Here is a 22,823-nt window from a genome sequence, read left to right as displayed (position 1 = left end):
GGTTTGGCCAAAGGCAAAGGTGAGCCTTTTAAGGATAAGAGGAAGGGCTATCCCATGGAAAGCAAGAGTGCATCACATGTGCACATGCTTCAATTGTAAGACAACAGCACATCATGGAGTCTGAGAAGTGGCAGGTGCTTGACCCTCATGGGGTTTTCCTTTTCTTCTGTCAGCAAATTCCCCAAGGACCATAAACAGGTAATCATGAAACATTTACGATGAGACAAAAGGGACCTCCGTGATGTCCAAGTGACAAGAGGAAGGACATCTCTGCTCCCACTAAAGTATTGCTCCTGGGCAAAAGTCCACTAAGAAACTAAACCTGTCAAAGTTCTGAAGCTACAGATGCTCTATAAATGAGGCTGAGACCAGCCCTCAGAGACAACACAGCTGACAAGCTAACAACATTAAACAATTTCATCATCAGTTCAGCAGATTTCTGGAGGCCACGGCTAGAAACACTCAGGAAAAGTCTAGAGAACTTCCAGGGTATGGTAGAAGCTAGCACTTTATTGGGATAGGCTGGTGTGAGGCTGATCATGGAGCTCTTGCCTAAAATGTGCAAAGCCTCAGGTTCCACACTTTACAATGAAGGGAAATGTAAAGACAACTACAAGTAATTAAACAGGTTAATAAAAAGTTTAAATTATGGGATTATGTACATTTATCAAGATTCACACAGGAAACACAAGATGAGTAAATGCTATGGCTGAGGAATCTCAGATCAATAAGGCTGATTTAAAAATCATTACTTTCCAGAAAGAGAGTCATCATTCCTTCTACAAGAGAAAGGACAAGAGAAAGGACCCAAGAGATCAGGACAAAGAAAGAAAACACTTGGGTGCCCCCTCTGAGTATACAATAACCCTAGCAAGCTGATCCTTCTCCTAGTAAGGCCAAGTCCCAGGCAGCACTCGGGGCCCACTGCTCTCTGAGTCATTTCTTCATGCCTGACGGGTTCCTCCTTCCCTAACAGTGTACCCTTCTGTTTATGCTCCTCCATATCTTGGTCAAGAGCAGAAGTATAATTCAGTTGTCTCGATAAGCATGTGGGCCTAATGTAAATGGCCTGCTATGCTAAATGATTATGTGAAACGAATCCTAAAAATAGGTATCTGCTTATTATACATCTACAAGGCACCTATTACAGAGTTGACTAATCTTTAGAAAAAGGAGATGTATTTAAGTGATTGCCTACACTTTTAGATTTATTTTATTTTTATTATGTGTTTGGGTGTTTTGCCTGAATGTGTCTGAGCATGAGACCTTGGAGGACAGAAGGGGGCTTCGAATCCCCTGTAATTGGAATTACAGATGGTTGGATGCTTGTGGCTTCTGGGAGACCTTGGGTCATCTGGAAGAACAACCATCTCTCCAGCCCCCATTGCCTACTTCTTGAAAGTATTGATGCTCTAAAGTAAACCAAGGCAGCGTCGACAATTCTTTCTCAAATGTCAACACTGTGAAGCAGACGACCAATTCCAACTAAGATAAGTGATACAAATGGATGGAAAAATGTATAAATGACTTCCTATAATCTCACTCCTTAGCAGGCAGATGTAGGGACCAAGGCAGGTCCCATAGGCCTCTTAGGCAAGTGTCACACTGGGGCATTTATGGACTCGGTGTTTGTGAAACAGAGAAAGCAATTCTTCATTTTATTTATTTTTCTCATTCATTCATTTATGCATTCATTCTTTTACGTGTGTGTGTGTGTGTGTGTGTGTGTGTGTGTGTGTGTGTGTGTGTGTATGTGTGTGACTTGTATGGGAAAGTCAGAAGCCAACTCATGGGAGCAGGCTCTCTCCTATCATCTGGGTCCTAGGAATCAAACTCAGGTCGTTGGGTTTTACCGCAAGTATCCGTCTGATCCATCTTGTTAGCCTGTAGTCCCCATTCGAAAGCAAGCATTAAGCATTTCAACTGAGAATGAAACCTCCTTCAATCTTGAAATCAATCTCAAGACTACTTGGGTCTTTTCTCAACTACGGATATCCACATAGATGGGAAGGCTTCTGCTTAGAAATACAGAGAGGGTGGCGAGAACACAGTTGGTAAAGTGCTTTAGGTACAAGCACAAGGACTTGAGTTTTACTCACAGAACTCACATAAAAAGCCAGCCATGGTGGTGTACTTATAATCGAAGCGTTAGGAAGACGGAGGCGGGTGGATTCTCGAGGCTAGCATGCCAGCTGACCTGGTAAGCCATTTTCTGACTATTGCCCCAGTCAGTTATAGCCATGACGGTGGCATCACGGCCATCTTTGAATCCTATCATTCCCTGATATAGAAGAAGGGGCTTTCCCTACTGCTCATATTCACTAATCAGTTTATTGTAAATATGGACACATGGATTTTTGTTTCCAGTGGGTTATAATCTACTACTATCATCTTTAAGAAAGAACCAACTGTTTTTTGTTGGTTTGTTTGCTTGTTTTTCTATTAATGTTTTTTTGTTGTTGTTTGATTTTTGAGCCAGGGTCTCAGTGTGTATCCTGGGCTGGTCCTGAATCTACAGTCCTGTTTCAGATTCCAAAGGCAGGAACTACAAGCCTGTGCCATCATGCCTGGCTCAGCTGTTCCTTGAAGTATTTTCTGAGCAGCCCAGTTATAACCTAGCATCTTTGGGGACTCCATTCATCATAATTATTTTTCTTAAACATCTTATGTCTTTAACCAAGCCCCACCTTTTTTAATGGTTGCCAGCTGTCTTTTAAGCTATCTTTGATAGTCAGTACAGGGCAAGACCCAAAATTCCACAAACAAAAACTTGGCTTTGGGACCAGGTTGACCTGTTTCACTCAGTTTACCTCTGTAGGCCCTGCTCTTTCTTGTCCTAAGTTACCAAGGTTGCGTCAAGGAGAAAAGTGCATGTCCTTGTGTGGGGCAATGGCCTTTCTCATTACCTAGAATTGCATTTTGAAGACAGACACACTTGTGTTTCATCAATCAAATGGAGCATGCCCATTATAAGCCACAAGAATGCGATAGCTGAGAAAATATGCAGTGAGGAAGTACTGTGCTGCCCCCAGGCTCTCTCCTAAGTCCCCCACCCCAAAGGTGACAGCACAGTACAGTATGTGGAAGCTATTTAAGTGTCTGCCTGAGTCATGTGAAGAGTAAAGAAGAAACGTTAACAGCCCGTCTATTCATCTGGTTAGTCAATTGTAGGAACTTCTAGATAATTGGCCGTGCTTCAGCCCTGGGGAAAATGACAATTCTGCTCCTTCTTCCGTTCTGGTGGATTAAATAAATGCAGGGAGCAGCAGCTGGCCTCACGATAATTAGACGAGAAATGATTCAGGACACAAAACCCACTTAAATCTCTAGAGGGGTTGGGCTGATTTTGACTAATGTTGGCATTACTCATTTTAAAATGCAAAGCCTAGAACACTCACAGGACTTCAGAGCATATACCACACATCAAAGCGGGTTAGAAGGCAAGAGCATTCTGCACTTAAAGGAGGCTCAGGCTGTTTGTGATAATAAGTAATTTTGCTCCCCCCACCCCCACCTATTTTTAAACCGTGGTTATCAAAAGGGGGAACATGTCTTGGGAACATGGTCTTGGAGACAGCTTGGCTGATCCTGCTGAGAGAAAAACACACCCACCATGCCCCTCCCCCCTTTTTGATCATCAGATTGAAAAACAACACTCTGGGGTAGAAGAAAATCAGCTCCTCCCAGAGTATCTGCTTTTAGACTGATGATCTCTAGGGCTTGACAACTCCTTTAGTTCTCGGTTTCTTTATAACGACCTCAAAATGAACTGACATGTTCTCTTCTGTTCTATTTGGCTTACTAAAATCATCATTTTAAAAAAACACAAGTGCCTGTGCTTTATTGTTCTCACCAGAACTGAGCTCCATCTTTGAAACGTTAGGTAGAAACCACTGTTGGGTTCTAGGAGGACACCCAACAGTGTGCTTATGTTTGTGCTTGCACACTGTGGGCTTGACAAAGACTGGCATTCATCAATGGGCAAAAGAGTCAGGCACAAAATGAATCTGGGTTCTTGTACATAAAGTATGCTGCATTTCATGTTAGAGCATGGACAGGAAATTGAAATCTTTTTAGAGCAGGTGTACAAAATCAAACTAAATAATTTTTCTGTGGCCAGTTTTTCATGTCCTCTTAGTTTTCTGTTCTGTTCTGTATTTATCCTTGGAGAATTTCATATATATATATATATATATATATATATATATGTATGTATATGTGTGTGTGTCTGTGTATATATATATATATATATATATATATATATATATATATACACACACACAAATGTATTATGATTGTACACACTCCTTTCCCCAAGTGCACCAGCCACCCCACAACAGGTCTTCCTTGTAACTTCATTATCGTCCTTTCTTTGAAGCTTTATTATTGATTTATGTGTGTGAGTGAATAAGCACAGAGTTGTAGGTACCCAGGAAGGTCTGAAGAGGACATCGGATGCCTAGTGTCACAGGCATTTGTGAGGTACCTGACATAGGTGCTGGGATCTAACTCTGGTCCTCATGACTGAGCAGCAAATGCTCTGTTGAACCATCTCTCCAGCTCCCTCTTCTACCTCCTTCTCCTTTTTTCACTCACTGAGTCTCAGTAGTGCTGCCCATCTGTGCGTGGACCACTCACTGGAGCATGGGCACCTTACACATGGCCATATCTCCCTTACCCATACCCCCCTTGCCCAGAAGCCATCTGCTGGGTATGGCCATGCTAACTCATCTTAAGTAAACTGAGTTGACAGAGGATGAACTGGTGAGTCTCTGATGTAAATACAGTTACAATTGTGGGCATGGTAACAAGGACTGATAACGGCTTATGTCTCAGCTAGCTTATGACAATTAACTCGAAAACCATTACGTTCAAACTGGGGTTAATCCACCATTTTATTCCTGTTGTTATGACAACACTTCAAAAGCAGCATCTCAATGCCAATAAACTGCTTAATTGCAGAACAACCTAGCTTCAGAATAGTTTTTTTTTTTTTTTTTTTTGAGACAGGGTCTCACTATGTAGTTCACTATGGAACTCTCAATGTAGGCCAGGCTGGCCTCAAACTCACAGAGATCTACTGATCTGCCTCCTGAGAGCTGGGATTAAAGGTGCACACATCTATGCCCAACTGGTTAGTCTGAGGCAGTGCTGTGTGTGTATGTGTGAGTGTAACCCATCATATGCCAGCAGGTTCAAAGTTAAGTGGCTTCCCAGAGGCTTATACACATGCTCTCTTTGTGGTAATTTTAGCACATTAATCTGCTATAATTGGGGTGGTTTCTGCTGGTCCTTGCTGTTGCATACCAAGAAGTGGCCGGGTGCAGAACATCTGCACAGTTATTCTTGGCTGCCAAAGCCAAATTATTTATCATCGAAATGCACAGCAGCTATGTGCCAGAGCACAGATGATCCACAGCAGAATAATGTGCTTTCTCATTGAACGTGAGGCTTCCAATGGTTTCTTAGTATCCTATGTTTTGTTCAAAGGATACAAAGCTGTACAACAGTAACAAGGCGGAAACCCATCTCTTTCTTAGGCTTTGAGAGCACTGGAGCATAAAGGAGGAACCCAGACCTGGATTTAAGGACACAGGAAAATCCCCAGCACCAGAGACAAAAGAATACATTAGAGGGTAATTAGTGCACATGTGGAAAGCATATTGCTTGTATGTTGAGTTCAGAAGGCCTTGTCACATTTCTTTTGTGAGCCTACAGAACTCCTAGTCAGTTACTTCAGGCTGACACCTGGGCAAGGACAAACTTCTTTCTTCCCTTTCTTCCATGCACACACACTCTCTCTCTCTCTCTCTCTCTCTCTCTCTCTCTCTCTCTCTCTCTCTCACACACACACACACACACACACACACACAGAGAGAGAGAGAGAGAGAGAGAGAGAGAGAGAGAGAGAGAGAGAAGGCAGAGAAGATCCTTTCATGTAGCTCAGATTGGTTTGGAACTTGCTGTGATCCTCCTGTCTCAGCCTTTCAAGTACTGGGATGGCTGCCTTGCCCAGTTTTTGTCTTTCACCAATTCACCTAGATGGGAGCCACATCTATTTTTATGGAGTAGGAAATTGAGAATGGCTTTTCTGGAAGCCCTGGTGTGCAGCTTGGTTACCTCCCTGCTCTGTCTCCAAATGCTGATCTCTCCTACACCCAGGCCATCTCCTACACATCAAGGCATGCTCTCAGCCCCTTGGACCACATCGGACCATTTGAAGGACTGCTTTTGCTTTCTGGGGACTCAGTTCTCACTCTGCAATACTTGTCCCTTCTTTTTGTTATGTTGACAAACTACTGAGGAGTCATTTTGAGATGCTTGGGCATTTAATATGGTTTAGATATTAAACAATAGGAGGGAAAGTTTACTTATTTCATTGGGTATGAAATAACATTAGAGTTATCCAGGAAAAAACATCCATAGTTTCAAAATGCACAGTGAAGTGTGTACCAGGGAAATGACATGAGGTCTGGTTTGGCTTCTACAGTTATGAAAACTCAAAGATTTATCAAGTAAATAAATCTTGGACAATTTTTGCAACTGGATGATGGGTATTCAGGGATTTGCCCTATGCATCCTACTTCTGTGTATGTTTGAATAATTAATTAATGTTATTTATTTAATCATGTGCATGCTCCAGTGTGTGAGTACCCCTGGAAGTATGTGGGGGCCAGAGGTCTTACTTGGCGTCATTCCCAGGAGCCACCCACATGAGCTATGCCTCCCCTACACAGCACTTCTTAACCTTTATGGAGCTCATCAGGGTACAGTGAACACTAAAGCGGGGGACCAAAGATAATATACAAAAACCTGCACCCCCAGATGTGAAGCAGGTAAAGAGGAATCTACAGCGATGAGGAATTTGCCTATTTTCTCTAGAGGAGGAAGGAGAATTGGTTTGGCCTTTTAGATTGACAGGTCAACCCTATACAACTTCAAAGAAAACAAGAAGCCACACGGGTGGTAAAATTAGCTGGCTTTAATGATTTCCATATCTGTGTAACTTTCCACTCCACGTGGGTGCACATCTGTATAAACATAGAAAGCCCAAGCTTGGGACCATTGCTCTTGGACTTGGAGTTGCCTTTGGGGAACCCTTGACGCTGTTCCTATCTTTCAGAAGATTGTGGGAGTTTTCTAGGACTTCAGTCACGGCTAAGAGGGCACAGAACTTGAAGAAACACACAGGTTTTGAGTAGGCTGGCAATGTTAAGCTAGAAAATATCAGCCCTGCCAAAATGAAATGATGTTTCTGTGTAGGGAGGTCATTGATGCTACTTGACAGAGGCATTCTCCATCATACTAAGTTTCTAAAACATCTGGAACCAAATACTTTTAGGAGCAGATGGTCCAGTGGATATAAAAATGGACAGAAAGAATGACTTCTATCTTGGTGGTCTACGAGGCTGTTCATAACTCACATGTCAGTAAAGGGCCTCACTGATGAACCTAGTACTTCACCGTAGCTCATGAGTGTAGCCTGCATGTTCCCAAGTCCTTACACATCATAGCAGCCTGTGAATTGGGAGGGACAGCTATTAGCATTCCTCCACTCATAAGGAAACTGGTCTTCCAGTTACTGTTTTAATAAGATGCATGGCAAAACCACAATCAGCCACCATCCTGCCACCCTTCATGTATACTGTCCCTTAGCTGAGATATACAAATTCTACCATACCTTTCATGGTTTTGTTGTTTCCTCTCTCCCCACCCCGACCCAGAAAGGGTCTTCTGCAGTCCAAGCTGGCTTTGAATCTCCTATGCAGCCAAAGATGACCTTGACCTCCTGATCTTCCTGTCCCCACCTCTGGAGGGCTGGGTTACAGGTATGTGTGCCACCGTGCTTAGCTTTACCTTTCTGTTCTTTAAGGAGACTCTCCACCAACTAGAACTGCATCATTGTCAGCCTCCAAACTTCATCAGTCTCTACTAAGCCATCGCTTTTATGGTTGGAGAAGACTAGGCAGGTCTCATACGGCTTCCCTAGACTTTACTCCTTTACTCTTCAACCGCTCCCAAGCACGAGTTTGCCTATTAGGTATACATGGCTCTGGTATGGTGACGACAGACAACATTTTAGATTCAGCAAAAATGAACAGGCAGTCTCAAGGGGCAACATATCTTATCTCTTGTGTTAGATCCAGGAAGTCACATGCATTCTTAGAAACTGAATTACTGGATTTACCTGCACTAAAATATAAGGGTCCTATGTCTCAGCCACTGTCCCTTGTTGTCACCAGCAAACACAAGAGACAAAAGAACATTCTTCAAACTGCTGCAGTTAGCATTTCCTGGGGGAGATCTTTGTTGTTGTTGTTGTTGTTGTTGTTGTTGGAGACTCATTCCCTGATTGTCCAACTTAAGTGATCTAGACTAGGACTCTGGCATAAGATATTTAAAAATATCTTCTTAGGGCTAGGGTTTTCTTCATGCACACAGGCTGCTATAAGCAGAACCACATTTGACCTCTGGTCCTTAACAGTGTCTGGTCATCTGATTCCAACTTCACTCAAGATGCTTGTAAAATATTTATTCGAAAATCCTTGCTGGGATTCTAGCAATTTCTGAAATGTCTCTAAAGACACTTTTGCTCTTCCATACCGTGTAAGCATGAAAAGTGGCATTCTCAGCGTTAATGACTACAAATTCAGAATTTTGGTCAACTCAGAATCACTGAAGACATAATCAAATGTTCTGCCAATGTTTAATTCCTTTTGTGAATGAATAAGTCCATCCACTTTCTTTATATACAAGTTTGTTTTCACCAAGAAATGGCAAAACCATATGGATATGGAGGGTTTTTCCAGGTTTATTTTCTTAGTGTTTTTAATTGTATATACTTGTATGCATCAGGGAGGTTGTATGTACACAGGAGGCCATGTGCTCTTAGAGGCCAGAGGGGATGGAGCTGCGGGAGCACGAGTCCCAGGCGCTGGTGAGCAGCCAGATGTTGGTGCCAAGAACGAAAGCAGGGGCCTCTGTAAGAACAACGCGAGCTCAACCGCTGAGTTATTTCTCCGGCCCTTAAAGGTGTTGCTTTAAAATTAATTTCTTTATGACTTGGTATCAGCAAATGTCTGGTCTCTACTCTTGTTTTGTATAGCTATATGCTTGAGAGTGCATAAATCTTCCTCTGGCAAAGAGGGGCTGTGGGTGGGAGAGCTTTCAGAGTCCCTGTTCTACAGTGCCATTTGTCAGGTCTTCAGTGAGCTACCCTCAGGCAGCCAGCTGACACAGAAAGCTCATCCCGGATTTTGGAATTGAAAGTACTGAGAGTGTTGAAATGTGGGCGTTGAAGACAGTCAAATGGGATGAGTAGAATTCCGAATGTGAACCAGGCAACTTCTTCTAAAAAATGACACACATTCGAGTAAGAATGTATTTTGATCCCTAGGAGGGACAGGATTGTTCTCTGTACCAAAAATACATTACTTGGCAGGCTGGGCCTATTGTTTTCAAGTCAGCAGTGCGGGTGTCCCAGCTCTGAGAGCAGATGCCCTCCAACTGTTTAGACTTGGGTATTTGGGGCCAAGAGAGAAGAGGCCACCACTTGAACAGGTGGCTGGACACAGCCAGTCACTGCAGCAACTCCGCCCGCCCCCCTGCCACTCTCCAGAGTAGCACTAGAGCAGGGGGATGGTGGGGAGGGGATTACTGTGTGACACAATTAATATTCTCAGCAGGAAAGGGCAAGTATCACATCTACCAACTTCACTTTCCTTAACACTTCCACAGTCAGCACAAAGCATGAAGCAGAAGTGTTAGTTTCAGAGTATGCAAAAGCAGCTTGTCTTCACACATGCGTCCAGTACCTCTCTCCTGACTAACCACCGCTCTCACTAATAGAGGCCTTGAGTTACACAGACCTAGAGATGGTCCCAGACAATGTCCTTAATGGGAAGTCGAGAGAGGTAGGAAGCCCAAACAAAGAAGTAGACAGTTCTGCAAGGTTAAGAACACACACACACACACACACACACACACACACACACGCACACACGCACACACGCACACACGCACGCACACATACACACACACACAGCATGTGGGGCATCAATTTGCAGTCACCCTGTTGCTGAGTCCTCTCTTTGGAAGAGTGCCCTCTACTTGGCCTTCTCTTCTGTAAGATGTTGACGGTAGCATTTGCATCCTAATTCCTGAGGATTAAAAGACACCAGGCCTGCCAAGGGGAAGCCCCCACCAAATAGATGCTCAGATAAACCAATGCCAGCTGTTCACATCCTTCCACCAAAGTCAGTGCTGCAGAGACAAAGGACCTTGCCTAGCAATGAAAATTGTGTGCTTTGACGCTTCTGTTTTGCTAATCAGTTTGATCTCAGAACTTTAAGGTGTCAAGTGTAAAATTCTGGCAAAGTCATGAGACCATTGAGCAGCTGTGGCTGCACATCCAGGCTGGGCTCCCTGTGAGGGACTATGGGGCTAGGGTCAACCATCTTTAGCACCTCTTGCTAATATTTGCTGAAAACAAGATCTGATTATGGTGTGTAATTTTGGCTTAGATTAAATTATATCGCTTTTCCCAGAAAAGGGCAATTGATAGCCAAATATAGACATTTCCTTTTCTTTTCTTTTTTTAAAATTATATTTCTTTCCTTGCCATTTTTAGACCTTGGGAAGAGCTTTAGGGAGAGATGAGAAAACAAGAGTGAAGACCAGCAAGCACAGGGCTGCTGTCTTTGAACCTTGTTGCGGTGCTTTGTTTCCATTAGTTTCCCTCATTAAGATACCCAATTCACCACTGGAAAGGTTTGCCCTCCGAGGAACTAATATATATATATGTATATACACATATATATGTTATTATATATGATATATAATATATTAACTAATATATATCATATACCAACATATATATGAGCTCTCACTATATTGAGAGAAGACTAAGGCTTAGATATAAAGTTGACTTAAAAATTGGGATTACACACCTGTCATAGCAACTTGAGGCCAGCCCTGTCTGTATATATTCCTGGCCAGCTTATATACATACATGCATGTATATACATTTTATATATATATATATACATATATATATGTATACACACACACACGTGTGTGTGTGTGTGTGTATGTGTGTGTGTGTGTGTGCATTTCTGATCACAGCAACTTAAGTACTAACTTGCTATGTTGCCTTTTTTTGCCTGGCTGTAAGGAAGCTTAGAACAGAGCCTGCCACTGAACCAGAGCAAGGCCTTCATGCTGGAGATCAGAGCTGTCCCAGACAAGTGCTCTACAACAAGCTACCTGGGCAGCCTGTAGGCTTTTTGTTATTTATTGAGATAACATCTCACTGTGTACCTCTAGCTGGTCAGGAACTTGTAATACAGACAGAGCTGGTCTCCAACCCACAGCGACCCCCTTCCTCTACTGAGTGTTGTGATGACAGGTGTGTAACCCCAGTTTTTAAGTCAACTTTACCCAAGCTTTAGTCTCCTCTCAACACAATGAGTTCCTAGAGGCTTTGTCAGCCTGACTCAAGTCAGGAAATTTCCACTGTTGCTCTTTCCTGGACCCATAATTTTTTCCAGCTGCTTGTTTGAGTTTCAGATTTTGGAAGCCACTGCTTTGTGGAGGTTCTGGGACATTGTGGGAAGCGGTTACTAATGGAAACTGGAAATATCCCATGAATCTTGATAAGGGAAATCATCGTCAAGCCCACCAAGTTATCCTCTGAAGAGAAATTATGCTCAGGCTGACGTGGAGCCATGAAGACAACTTCTCTTGTACTGATTTGAAAAAACGGGAACTTCTGGAACAGATCAAATACACATTAAATTGGTGAATCACAGCTATTGTTCTAGAAATAATATTCAAAGCTCGTCAGTCTCAATCTGAGAACTCTATTTGTGATGCAAATCAAAGGGTATATACCAGAAAATACTGCTGCTTGAAACCAATGCCATTTTGCATATCATTTAGGTTGGTTACCACTTTAAATCTCTTCAGATAAAGACACAGAAGGGTGAATTGTGCATGTATTAGCCAGATTTGACAGTACTCATTTTTCTTCCACTGCAGGTAATTATCCTGTACAATTCTCTGATGCATAAATTAAAGCCACATCAATTAGCAATGGTCTTGTTTTCCTACATTCAGTAATTAAGATGAAATTGATCAAGGGACATTTTATGTGTCGACATGGAACCGATAATAAACCTCCACATCCAAGCACTGATTCCTCTTGCTTTGTTTTCCCTCCACTCCCGTCTCCTGCTCTGCGCTGGTTCATCTGACAGACAGTGCTACTGATATGGCATTGTTTGTCAGGATGCATTGCCAACGATGCATCACAGCAAGTGTCCATTTCTCCCCAATGGGTGTACCTTTGCAGGCCCTTGGCTGGAACGACAACCCCTTCCCCTGGATAATGTGAAAACGCTTCTCTGTGGTTGCATCAGACTAGAAGAGCCCCATTAATTGTCTCACTATCAACAGAAAACCTCGGCCCACATGGACAGTCTGAGATTTTAGTTGCCAAGCCAAAAGACCTGACAGCCACAACCTAGCTGAGTTACGTGGGAGAACTCTGGCTTTCTCAGCTTGCTGCTGACTGCTAGTTGCTGTGGGAACTGTAGCTCTGCTTTTGGAGTCTCTGTGTATTTATAAGCATTGCCACTGCCTGGACTTGGATCCCACCGGGCCTACGTTTAAAGCTGGGCTGCCTGCATCTTAATGGTTTCGGGCCGTAATTTTATCATCTATGAGATGGTAAAACCAATTCCTACAGGTTATCACAAAAACTCCATGAGTTAATACACATATCTGGGGCATCAGAAATGCTATTGAACAAGAGCTATTATTATTGGTATTACAGATTAGTTTTTTATTTAGATTGGCTGTTTCAATATGGAAGAGGACTTATGTCAACATTCAACATGAAATATATATTCACAAAGCTGTCACTCAAGACTTGTATTTATTGCTTCTTTTCCTCTTCTTGTGTCTTCGTCCTCTTCCCTCTCCATCTTTCTTTTGCAGGGGGTTTGGGAGGATGGTGTATTTTATGACAGGTTTTACTGTATAGCCCAAGCTGACCACCAGATCTGATGTGATCCTACTACCCCTGCAACTTGAATGGGTTTTTCCCTTCTTCTGCACATAGGAGCTTACATGGGTACTAGCAGATGACCCAGAGGCTAGGAGTGCACACTGCTCTTGCAGAGGGACAGAGCTCCCATCTAGGGTGGCTCACAATAGCCAGTAACTCCAGCTCCAGGGGCATCTTCCACCTCCCCAATGACACCTGTGCTCTAATTAATGTCCCCTCCACCACACACATACACACAATTTAATACGTAAAATACTTTTAAATGAAAATTTACATGCATGGTTTAGTCTTATGTATTCTCCCCAGGTAGATCATAAAGGAGAGAGACCAGTCAGTCTCCCGGAGGAGGGACTGCTGCCCCTTGCTCTGTCTTTCACTGATTCCCAAGCCTGATGAGTGTTCACACTTAGGGAAACACTTTGATATTGCTCTTTAGTTTCTTCTAGGGCTATTTTCTTCCATTAGCAGGAAAGAGACTTTTTTTTTTTTTGCAACAGAAAGCAAAGTAAGTAAATAAATAAAACATCTGGAAAACATTCCACTGTGGAGAAACACACACCGAAGATCCCAAAAAAAGAAAGTGACCCTCAAAGGAAAGAACACCATGTGTCTTGCTGTCCTATTTTAGGGCAAGGAGCAAGATGACACAGTTCAAGGGACTCATTTTTTTTTTTTTTGAAACATCACGGGAGCCTAAATAGGAGCAGTTCCTGACTCCTCTTCTATCTTTCATGGGACAAAGAACTCTGAGAGCATCAGATACAAGATAGTCACTTCAGACCCACCCCGAAGTTTGGCCATAGTTGACTTATTAAGTAGGAAGGGCAGGCAGAACTAATCAGCCTCCTCATTCCAGCTCAGGCAGGCTTTCCCTGCCCAGGGGAGTGATAAAGACAGGCCTAGGTGGAGAGGGCAGGCAGCAGTTAGAATCAGCGCTCACCCGTCCTTTTCTACCCATGGACATTCAGATTTTCGACCAGACAGTTTACCTTTTATTTTTCTTTTGAAACTGGGTCTCAAATATTCCCGGCTGGCATCCATCACCCTCTGTAGCTGAGGATGACACTGTGCTCCTGAACCTACTGCTTTTGATGCTAAGTACTGGGATTGTGTGAATAGACCACTACATGTGGTTTATGCTTTTTAATTTGTGAAACCGGAAGCATTTATATTACATCACTGGGTTCCATGTTTAGATGAATGACGGAAAGAACTGGGGAAATGATTCAGTTAGGAAAGTGTTTGCCCTTCAAGAATGAGGACCTGGGTTCAGATCTGTAGCACTCTCATGTGTGACATCTTGTGCCTGTAATCCATGCAACGAGGAGGGAGAGACAGGAAGACCTGGTCTTTCAAGCTAGCCAGTTCAGCTCGGTAGTGAGCGCCAGGGCAGACACACACACACACACACACACACACACACACACACACACACACACACACGCACACTAAAGCAAATAGGACAATGGAGATAAGAATTGTAAACTGTAAAAGACTGAATAAAGCAGAAAGTCTCTTCACTTAGACTAATATGTACCCCTCTAAACAACAATACCTTGGATTCAGTCTGGGGCACACCAAACTTCAAGCATAAAGGAAGGATGCATAAACAAAAAGAAGCCATAGAAAGGGGGGAATTCAGTGAGTCTGGCGGATCAGTGGTACCAGCACGAGGAGCTGGCCACTGGACTAGCCCTCTGGAGCTAAGTCACTTCCAGCTGCCCTTTCTCCTTTCTCTCCACCTCCTCAGAGGGACCCTAGTTTGAGGATGTTCTCCAAAGCAAATATTTAGCCACCAGGCTACATTGTAAGCTCAAGGCCAGCCTGGGTTAAATAGTAAGATACTCTGTCAAGAAACAAACAAACAAAAATTACATTTTGGGATCTGGGCTTAGAAGATATATTCTTAGACCAGGCATGACAGTATATTCCTGTTGATCCTGGATGATTGTGAGTTCAAGTTCAAGGCTTTGAACAAGTTCTAGGCTACCCTGGGCTACCCTACGCAGTGAGGCATCAGACAGCAACAATGATGATAATGCTGATGATGACAATGTTAACAACAACAGTAACAACTGACATGCAAAAGGAATGTTGCACTTTTGAAGGAACAGACACAGACCTTCACATCTCCATCACAGTGGTATCTTAGTCTCCCTTGGAGGAAGATCGCACAGGGAAGGCTGTAGGCTGAGGCCATCTGCAGTGTGTGGCTCAGGGTAGAGCAGCAGTAAGTCAGCACTTGGCTCTAATAATGATGTTTTCGTGCAATGTGCTCACTCTCTGGACAATAACTTCTACCAAGCTGAAGTGGGCAGCTATTCGAAGCCTCTTTCCTCCCCTCTCTCTGTTGTATCTTCATGACTTAGCAACATTTGTTAAACTACCTAAAAACTCAGGCATCCACGTCTGTTCTGCCCAATGCTACCATCCTTCACAGAAGGACAGTGAGGGTGTTGGACATATTTTCATATTTTCTCTCAAAAGCCTCACGACTTCCCGCAGCAGCTACAGGGGTTATGCTTGCTTGGCATTCAATAGCACATTGGCTACTGCCCTCAGCCTTTAGGGTACCTCCCTGTACTGAAATACCATTTCCCAGAATCCTCTACAGCTAGATCCATCCCACCCTCAATGAGGAGGAGCCTCCATCAGACTCTTGTGAGCTCGGAAGGCGGATGTGAGTGGGAGGGTGAAAATGCTGCTTTTTTATGACCATTTTAATGAATGACCATAAAGCTAATTATATCAAACACCAGCACACACTTATGAGCTTATAGCTCTAGTGGACTGAGACCCAAAATAGGTCTTCCTCGATACAAATCAAGACACTGGCAAGCCTATGTTTCTTTCTGGAGCCTATTTAGGAAAACCTGTTTCCTCATCTCTTCTAACTTCAGCATTCCTTCTCCCAGGTCTCTGTCCCTCAACTTCAAAGGTGAAAACTTTTTGTGGCTCTGATGGTCCTTTCAGAGAGCCATCTGTTTCCTTTGCTTTTAAAGACTGAATTAACTAGACTGGGAGCAGGTGGTAGGTAATTCAGGATATTGCTAAATTCTTGACTTAATCATATGGGCAAAGTCTCTTTTGTCATAAAAGACATCAGATTTTTAGGTCCCAGAGATTTGGCATGGACATCTTTGAGAGAGAGAGAGAGAGAGAGAGAGAGAGAGAGAGAGAGAGAGAGAGAGAATGACAGAGAGAGAGAATGACAGAGAGAGAGAGAGAATGACAGAGAGAGAGAGAATGACAGAGAGAGAGAGAGAGAGAGAGAGAGAGAGAGAGAGAGAGAGAGAGAGAGAGAGAGAGATCATTATTTTGTGTACTATCCTGGTCCAGTCACCATACTAAGTATTTGGTTTTTCCTGCAATAGCTTCCTGGTAGTTGTTTCCTGGCCATGCCAATAGCTTCTCAGATCATCAGGCAGCTTCTTGATACTAAACCAGACAGTAGGGACATTTATAGTTCAGTTACAAATGTGGTTTACAAAGTGTAACCTGTGTGTGTTTGCTTAGCCTTCTTCAGTGTAGTGTATAATTTTGCAAGCCATCTTGACTTTCTGTCCTTTCTGCTGATTGGATTCTCCTCTCTGCAACTGAACCTTGGTGAGTGCTGGATCCCCTGTGTACTGTCTGTCACCTGAGATCCACCTCTCCCTTTCTTTACCAAGCCCCAGTTGCTCCCAAGAAGGAAGCCTCACTAAGACAATTTTAAGTTAGATCCAGCTAATGGAGACCATGGATCATAGCCACATGGCTAATATTACCTTATTAACTAATAGTATGGTGTGGTTTTGCCATTCAAGGATCAGCCTTGAGCTTGTCTGTCAGCAGGGCCCCCAGTGTTAGAAGGGAAACAGTTAAGGTCAAGGTTATTCTTGAACTTCATGAGTTGCAAAGAGCAAAGAAATTAAATGCCAAGTGAGGAATAATCTCTTGGGAGTTGGTCTAGATCCAGGAATCTGTCCTGGACTGTGGATCGGTCCCAATTGCTCTGTCTCCCTCTGCCCTTGCCTCCTGAAGGGAGAAGCACTACACGGACAAGCTGAGGAGAATGTAGTCATTGTTTTTTAGGTTCCTCTCAGAACAATCTGCTTGTGAAGGAAGAGAACTCTTCCAGGGCTACAAGGGAAAGCCAGTAACATTAAGCCCAAAGGGAAGCACAAACACAAGAAACTGTTAAAAGACACTGTCTGGCTATATTTAAGGCGCTTTGTAGTGTGGCCATGGCCAATCTTTCTCTAACACCATTGTCATCAATAACAACTTATTTCATTTCTGTTTCTAGGTGACCTAACCGGCCAGGCTTCCCTTCTCACTGCCTTGATCCTCACTGTCTTCTTTTAGGTTCCTGCTCTTAATTTCAGGTTCACCAGTTGTTGATAAGTAGTTGATGTGTTCTCTTGGCTAGGCGCAAATCACAAGGGCACAGAAGAAGCAAACAGCCCCTTTGAGCTGACAAGGAGCCAGCCCACTGGTCCTTTTTATCTGATAGTTTCTCTTTCCCCTTCCATTCATCTCTCCTAAAAAGGCATAGCTTTTTCTGACCTACCTTAGCTCTTTGCCTAAACCCCAAATGCTTCTGAGTGAAGGGGTGTGTTTGGTATCAACAACGATCTTACAACAGCAAGTATAAAGGCAGCGCTATGCTTTGAGTAGTTCTATGTCCTCTAAGAGTTGCACAGTGGACGTATTGGAAAGTGGTGGAATTGATCCCTAGATTAACTGGGAATATACTCTCTGAAGGGAATATGGGATTCTAGTCTCTCCCTGTCCTCTGGTTTAAGATGTCTTTGTTTGCTTAATACTCACTCATTTAACAATTACCTGACATGAGGTGACACACTCAAGAGGTAGACCTCACCAGGCCTCTATAATACCATCCAAACAACAAGCTAAATACGTAAGTCTCTCCTTACTTCCTAAGCACCCTGTGTCAGGTAATTTGCTATTATGACAAAAAGAACTGACTAACGCACAGAAAGAACTATCCAAGCTATATAGTCACCCGGTTGCTTTCTTCCTTCTTCTCTGCTGGATTGCACTTCCTGGAAGTTATAATTTAAAATTTATTCTATTTCTATGAAGGAGAAATCTCACTCTGGCAAAAATCCCAAGAACTTGCTCAGGGAACACATGCATAAGCAGAAGACAAAGAAAAAGTAGTATTACCCTACATTATTTAACCACGGACATTAAACATTCACTTAGGAATTAAAAATGATTGGGTGATCATGTTTTATATGTATTTTAGAATAGTGTAAAATTTGTATACTGTTCTAAAAGATTGCGATAAACCATTCCCTTTGTTTAAGGCTTGTTTCTTCCTCTGGCTGGGAACTCAAGTTGGTCTTATGGAAGACAACATAGAAATACTGCATCTCATTTTCTTTCACTGTGAAAAAAATTCCAATTTCCTTTTCCATTAGTGTTAATGAACATAAAAGCATTCATCGCCCCCTACCCAGCCATCGGTAGGCATAGTATAAACAAAGAATAATAAAATAAACTGGACCAAAAAAAATAAATAAATAAACTGGACCAGCTTCCTCTCTTCATGGCCGGCTGGGTTTCCTTAGAAGGAGGAAATCCCTCAAGGACCTATGAGGAACGAATCCTGACTAGATGGCTCACACGCTCAGAAAAACATCTATTATTTCCAATCTAAATCGGCAAGGGATAAGCTTTCTTGACCAAATCAACCAAACAAAGACCTAGACCGTTAGCCCAGAGAGGAAGCCTGTGGCTTCAGAGGGGAGGTGTACAAGAAGGACCAAAATCGTGGGTTTTTCTGAATTAGTTCACTCAAGAGATGGAACGGACTGTTCTGTGGCGTCCCCGAGAAGACTCCCATGCTTATAACAGTGGGGGTTTTCACAGGGAGGATGATGTCTAGAAACACTGAATGCAATATGACAGCTTAGAGGAATGAAGCTCACAGCAGGGCTCCTCTGGGATACAGAGGTGCAGCTTCACAATCCTTTCCCTTCTGAACACATCTCCCCAGTAGTCCCATTGTGGGGTGTTTACATGAGGACTGATGGGAGACACCATTCCAATTACTTGCCTATCTGTAGCTCCTCCCCCAACCCTCCCCCAACTCCCTTGACCCATTGTCTGATTTCAGTTGGTATTCTTTTCTGGCTGAATGGCCTCAAACACAAGCAATACAACCCCCACCCCCGACCCCCAGACCCAGGAGCTTTTCCTGGTAGATGAGAGTAGCCCTGATAAAAGATCTGTTTGCAAGCATGAAGCCCCTGCTCAGAACCAGGCACAGGAAGCCCGGATGGAGAGCAGAGTCTGCATTGCCTGCGAATCACCCATTGTGCAGATTAAATGACTTTCACTTCCACTCCTACTTCCTCTCAAGCAAGAGGCTGTTTTCAGACTTGTTGCTTCTTTTCAGAATAAAAATAAAACTGCATTTTAATTTTTTTCCAGCCCTTGAATGCATGGATGCTAAAATAAAGCGCTTGTTTACAAAATCTTTAAGCCGAAGGACCATTGTAAGAAAGCTCTGACCATTAGCCATGAACTCTGAAGGCTCTGTTGTCCTCTCTACAGCTGCCCTTCTCTGTTTGGGTCCTCTTAACAGAAGTGGGGTATAATAAAATGAGCTCAAAATGTAACAAGAGGGACTGGGAAGATGGGTCATTCAGTAAAGTACTTGTCACACAAGCATGGGGACCTGAATTTGATGCCCAGGACCCATGGAAAATGCTAGGCATGGTAGTGCATACCTGTAATCTTAGGGCCACGACAGCAGGGACTGGGGAGTCCCTAGAGCTCTCTGGCCAGTTAATCTTACTGAATTGGTGAGCTCCAGGTTCAGTGAGACTGTCTTAAATAATAAGGTGAGGACTGACAGAAGAAGACACCTGAACTCACATGAGCATGGGAGCTCCTATGTACTCGCACATACGTACATTCAAACAGCACACAGAATGGGGGAGAGGCAGGGAGGGAGGGAGGGAGGGAGGGACAAAGAGAATAACAGAAGTGGTTTGGTTACATTTAGAAGGAGGCATGTGGTTGATAATGTGGGGTAGTTGTGGGGTAGTTTCTTGTTAGTGAAAGAAGATGTAGTCAGCACACTTGTCGGGACCCCATTCCAGAGCCTGGACACACATAGGTGTTGTTCCCAAGATCCAAACAAAAGGCATAAAAGCCTCCTCCTCATCTGCTTGGGACACTTCACCCCTGAGAGGGGTCAAGTCCCTTCTGTGCTGGAAATAGTTCTACTTCGTAATTAACAAAAGGAAAGGAGCCATTTAGGGAACCTGTGCTTTGGTAATCAGCCTTCCAGGCAAGTTGTCTGACCATGCTTCCAGCCTTCCCTCTCTGCCTTGGCATTCTCTGTATTTATGTTGAGGACAAAATATTCATAGTGAAAACATCTCACATCAGAGTGTCAGGGGAAGAGAGCAACAACACCCATCAGGGGGCTTTTGGAAAAACAACACACGCGCTATGTTTTGACTAAACAGATTCCCCAATGTCCAATGTTCTTTTTCAGACGGTTGGGTGCAGTCAGCCTTTGGATGGGCAAACGTATTAACTTCTAGGGCAAAGGCCACCTTGTGGCTGTATCTCTACTCTTGGGACATCAGAAGGCAGGAGTTCTGATGTTGAAGGCTGGACTGAGCGCGCGCACACACACACACACACACACACACACACAGACTTATTTCCACAGAGGGAGGGGGCCTACTTTATAGTTAATTGCTGGAGGCTAGATTGAGTGCTGGTTCTTTGCAGGAGTTGTGCCCTGACCTCTCTTGCTGTAACAGCAGAGAGAAGGCTCTGGTGGAGCTAAACCTTATGAATGGGACTCTCAGAGCCTGCTCTAAGAGAAGTAGGCTAGTAGGAATACTGGGGTGAGGGTGGAAGGAGGAGTGAGGCAAAGCTGACCCAAATCGCTTTCCCAAAACAAAACAAAACCGATCATCCAACCAACCATTCAACATCAAAAACAACAAAACAAAAAAAAGGAAGAAATGACTGTGTCAGGAAACAATGGGCGGGTGCTCATATTTGCAAGGGGAGCTGGGAGGAAAGATAGCCTGGTGTTTGTGTTTGTGTGTGTGTGTGTGTGTGTGTGTGTGTGTGTGTAAGACAATCATATTGTTTCTCCCGCTGAAGTGTTGACATTCCTTCACGTCACTCATGCAACATATAGGTGTTCCCTAGACCAGAGCTCATGGCTGTGGATCCCACTTTGCCCTACCCCCACTCCAAAAAAAAAAACCAAAACAAAACAAAACAAAAAAAAAAACAAAAAAAACCCCACACCTCAGCTTCTCTAGGATTTTTGTCTTGTTTTCTCACTCAGAAGCTGTGACTGTCCACAGTTCTGTCATTCTCACACCTGAATGGCTCTGCCTCGTGAATTCCAACGCCTGCCCTCTTCTACAGCAGGTCTGTATCCCTACCCACGAATATGTGGGAGGGAGCTATGAGGTAATAAATAGCCTGAGGCAGGAGAATTACAGAAAACGGCCTTCTCCAGCGCGTTCAATACCACAGACACCTGCTAGGACTGGAGTGCCCCCAAGTGTGACCCCGTACCCCAGTCTTTCCAAACATAGGTTGGCATCAAAAGCAACACATTTCTTCTGGCTTGCCCTCTTCCCTATTCTCACCGTTTTCACGTGGCCAATTTGGAGCAGCTGGGTCCCAGCCAAGCTCAATTGCTCAGTCTGGAGGCACACGAAGCCCTTGAAAATTGCGATCCTTCCTCTAAGCTGGATCACCCATCGCTGCTGGGTGCCCGGAAGTCTTTTGGTAGCCAAGGTTCACCCAGGATCCCACCCGCGGACGCTCACATTCGGGTCTCCGTCTCCTACCTCTCAGGTGATCCCCGTCCCTGACAAGCCCCAACCCTAGATAGTGCCACAGGCTTCTCTAACCTTCTTAATCGGTCCTTCCACCGTGCGGGACATCCTTTCGGTCTGCCTGCACTAAGTGCATGGCCCCTCTCCCTTAGCAACTTCCCTTCTCGTCCCAGCCTGCATCAGGCTTCCCGGATTCGCGAGGACCGAGGAAGCCCGGACACCCAAGGGTTCTTAATATGCCAGGCTCATTCAAACCCAGGGACACTCCTCCATACACCCACCTCAAGCCAGTGAAAACCAAAATCAGACACAGAGAATGTCTGTAAGAGGCGCACGCACCTACCTGCCGAGAACGCTCCTAGTGCCCGGAGACGCTTAGTACCGGGTGGCATGTACCACCTCGACACCCACGCACCGCCCCTGGCTGCGGTGCACCTCCGGCTCCGCGGACAGCCGGTGCTCGTTCCTCCCAACCAACAGGGAAAGGGCCACGGGTGACAGTCGTGGCCCCAGCGCTCGGGCGTCGCACCAGCTGCCGCCGCGCCGGGTGAAGTTGCGGGGCCAGCGGACGCGCGGGTGGCAGAGCGCGGAGCGAGCGCGGCAGCGGAGAGGGAGGTGGGAGGCGCGCACGCGGGGGCTGGCGCGTCACCGGTGCGGGGGGGCGGGGAGGGCGGGTGGAGACAGCTGCTTGATGGTCCCTTCAGCCCGACTCCTTCAGGCTGTGCTTGGGTGCTTGCTTCCAGCTGGTCGTCTGCCTGCACGCTAGGCTCTGGGACACTAGCTTGTGGCGCAGCTTAGGAGGACTCCGCCGCAGGGGAGCTGAGTGAGACCAGCGGACAGTGAGCATTAGAGGAGATTTCAGCTGAGACAAGAGTGCCTGTGCTGCCAGCCCTTTGGGATCTCAAAAAAAAAAAAAA

At 44.4% G+C, this 22,823-nt stretch overlaps 1 protein-coding gene across 5 annotated transcripts in view; it reads right to left on the bottom strand.

The window, feature by feature from the left end:
• Ripor2 (RHO family interacting cell polarization regulator 2) overlaps positions 1-22,493 on the bottom strand; it is an 89,440-nt gene extending 66,947 nt beyond the window's left edge. For 4 of the 5 annotated variants that reach the window (XM_032885310.1, XM_032885309.1, XM_032885313.1 and 1 more), the window contains exon 1: positions 22,250-22,476. In XM_032885310.1, the coding sequence (XP_032741201.1) occupies positions 22,250-22,298 (49 nt within the window). In that variant the 5' untranslated portion in view covers positions 22,299-22,476. Of the gene's footprint in view, positions 1-22,249 lie in introns of all 5 variants that reach the window. The other variant, XM_032885312.1, reaches the window with a different exon arrangement.
• Positions 22,494-22,823: the final 330 nt, after the last annotated feature.

Source organism: Rattus rattus, chromosome 14 (assembly GCF_011064425.1).
Source record: "Rattus rattus isolate New Zealand chromosome 14, Rrattus_CSIRO_v1, whole genome shotgun sequence".
NCBI lineage: Eukaryota > Metazoa > Chordata > Mammalia > Rodentia > Muridae > Rattus > Rattus rattus.
The sequence above is the reverse complement of the archived record's forward strand: the minus strand, read 5'-3'. Positions and strand labels throughout refer to the sequence as shown.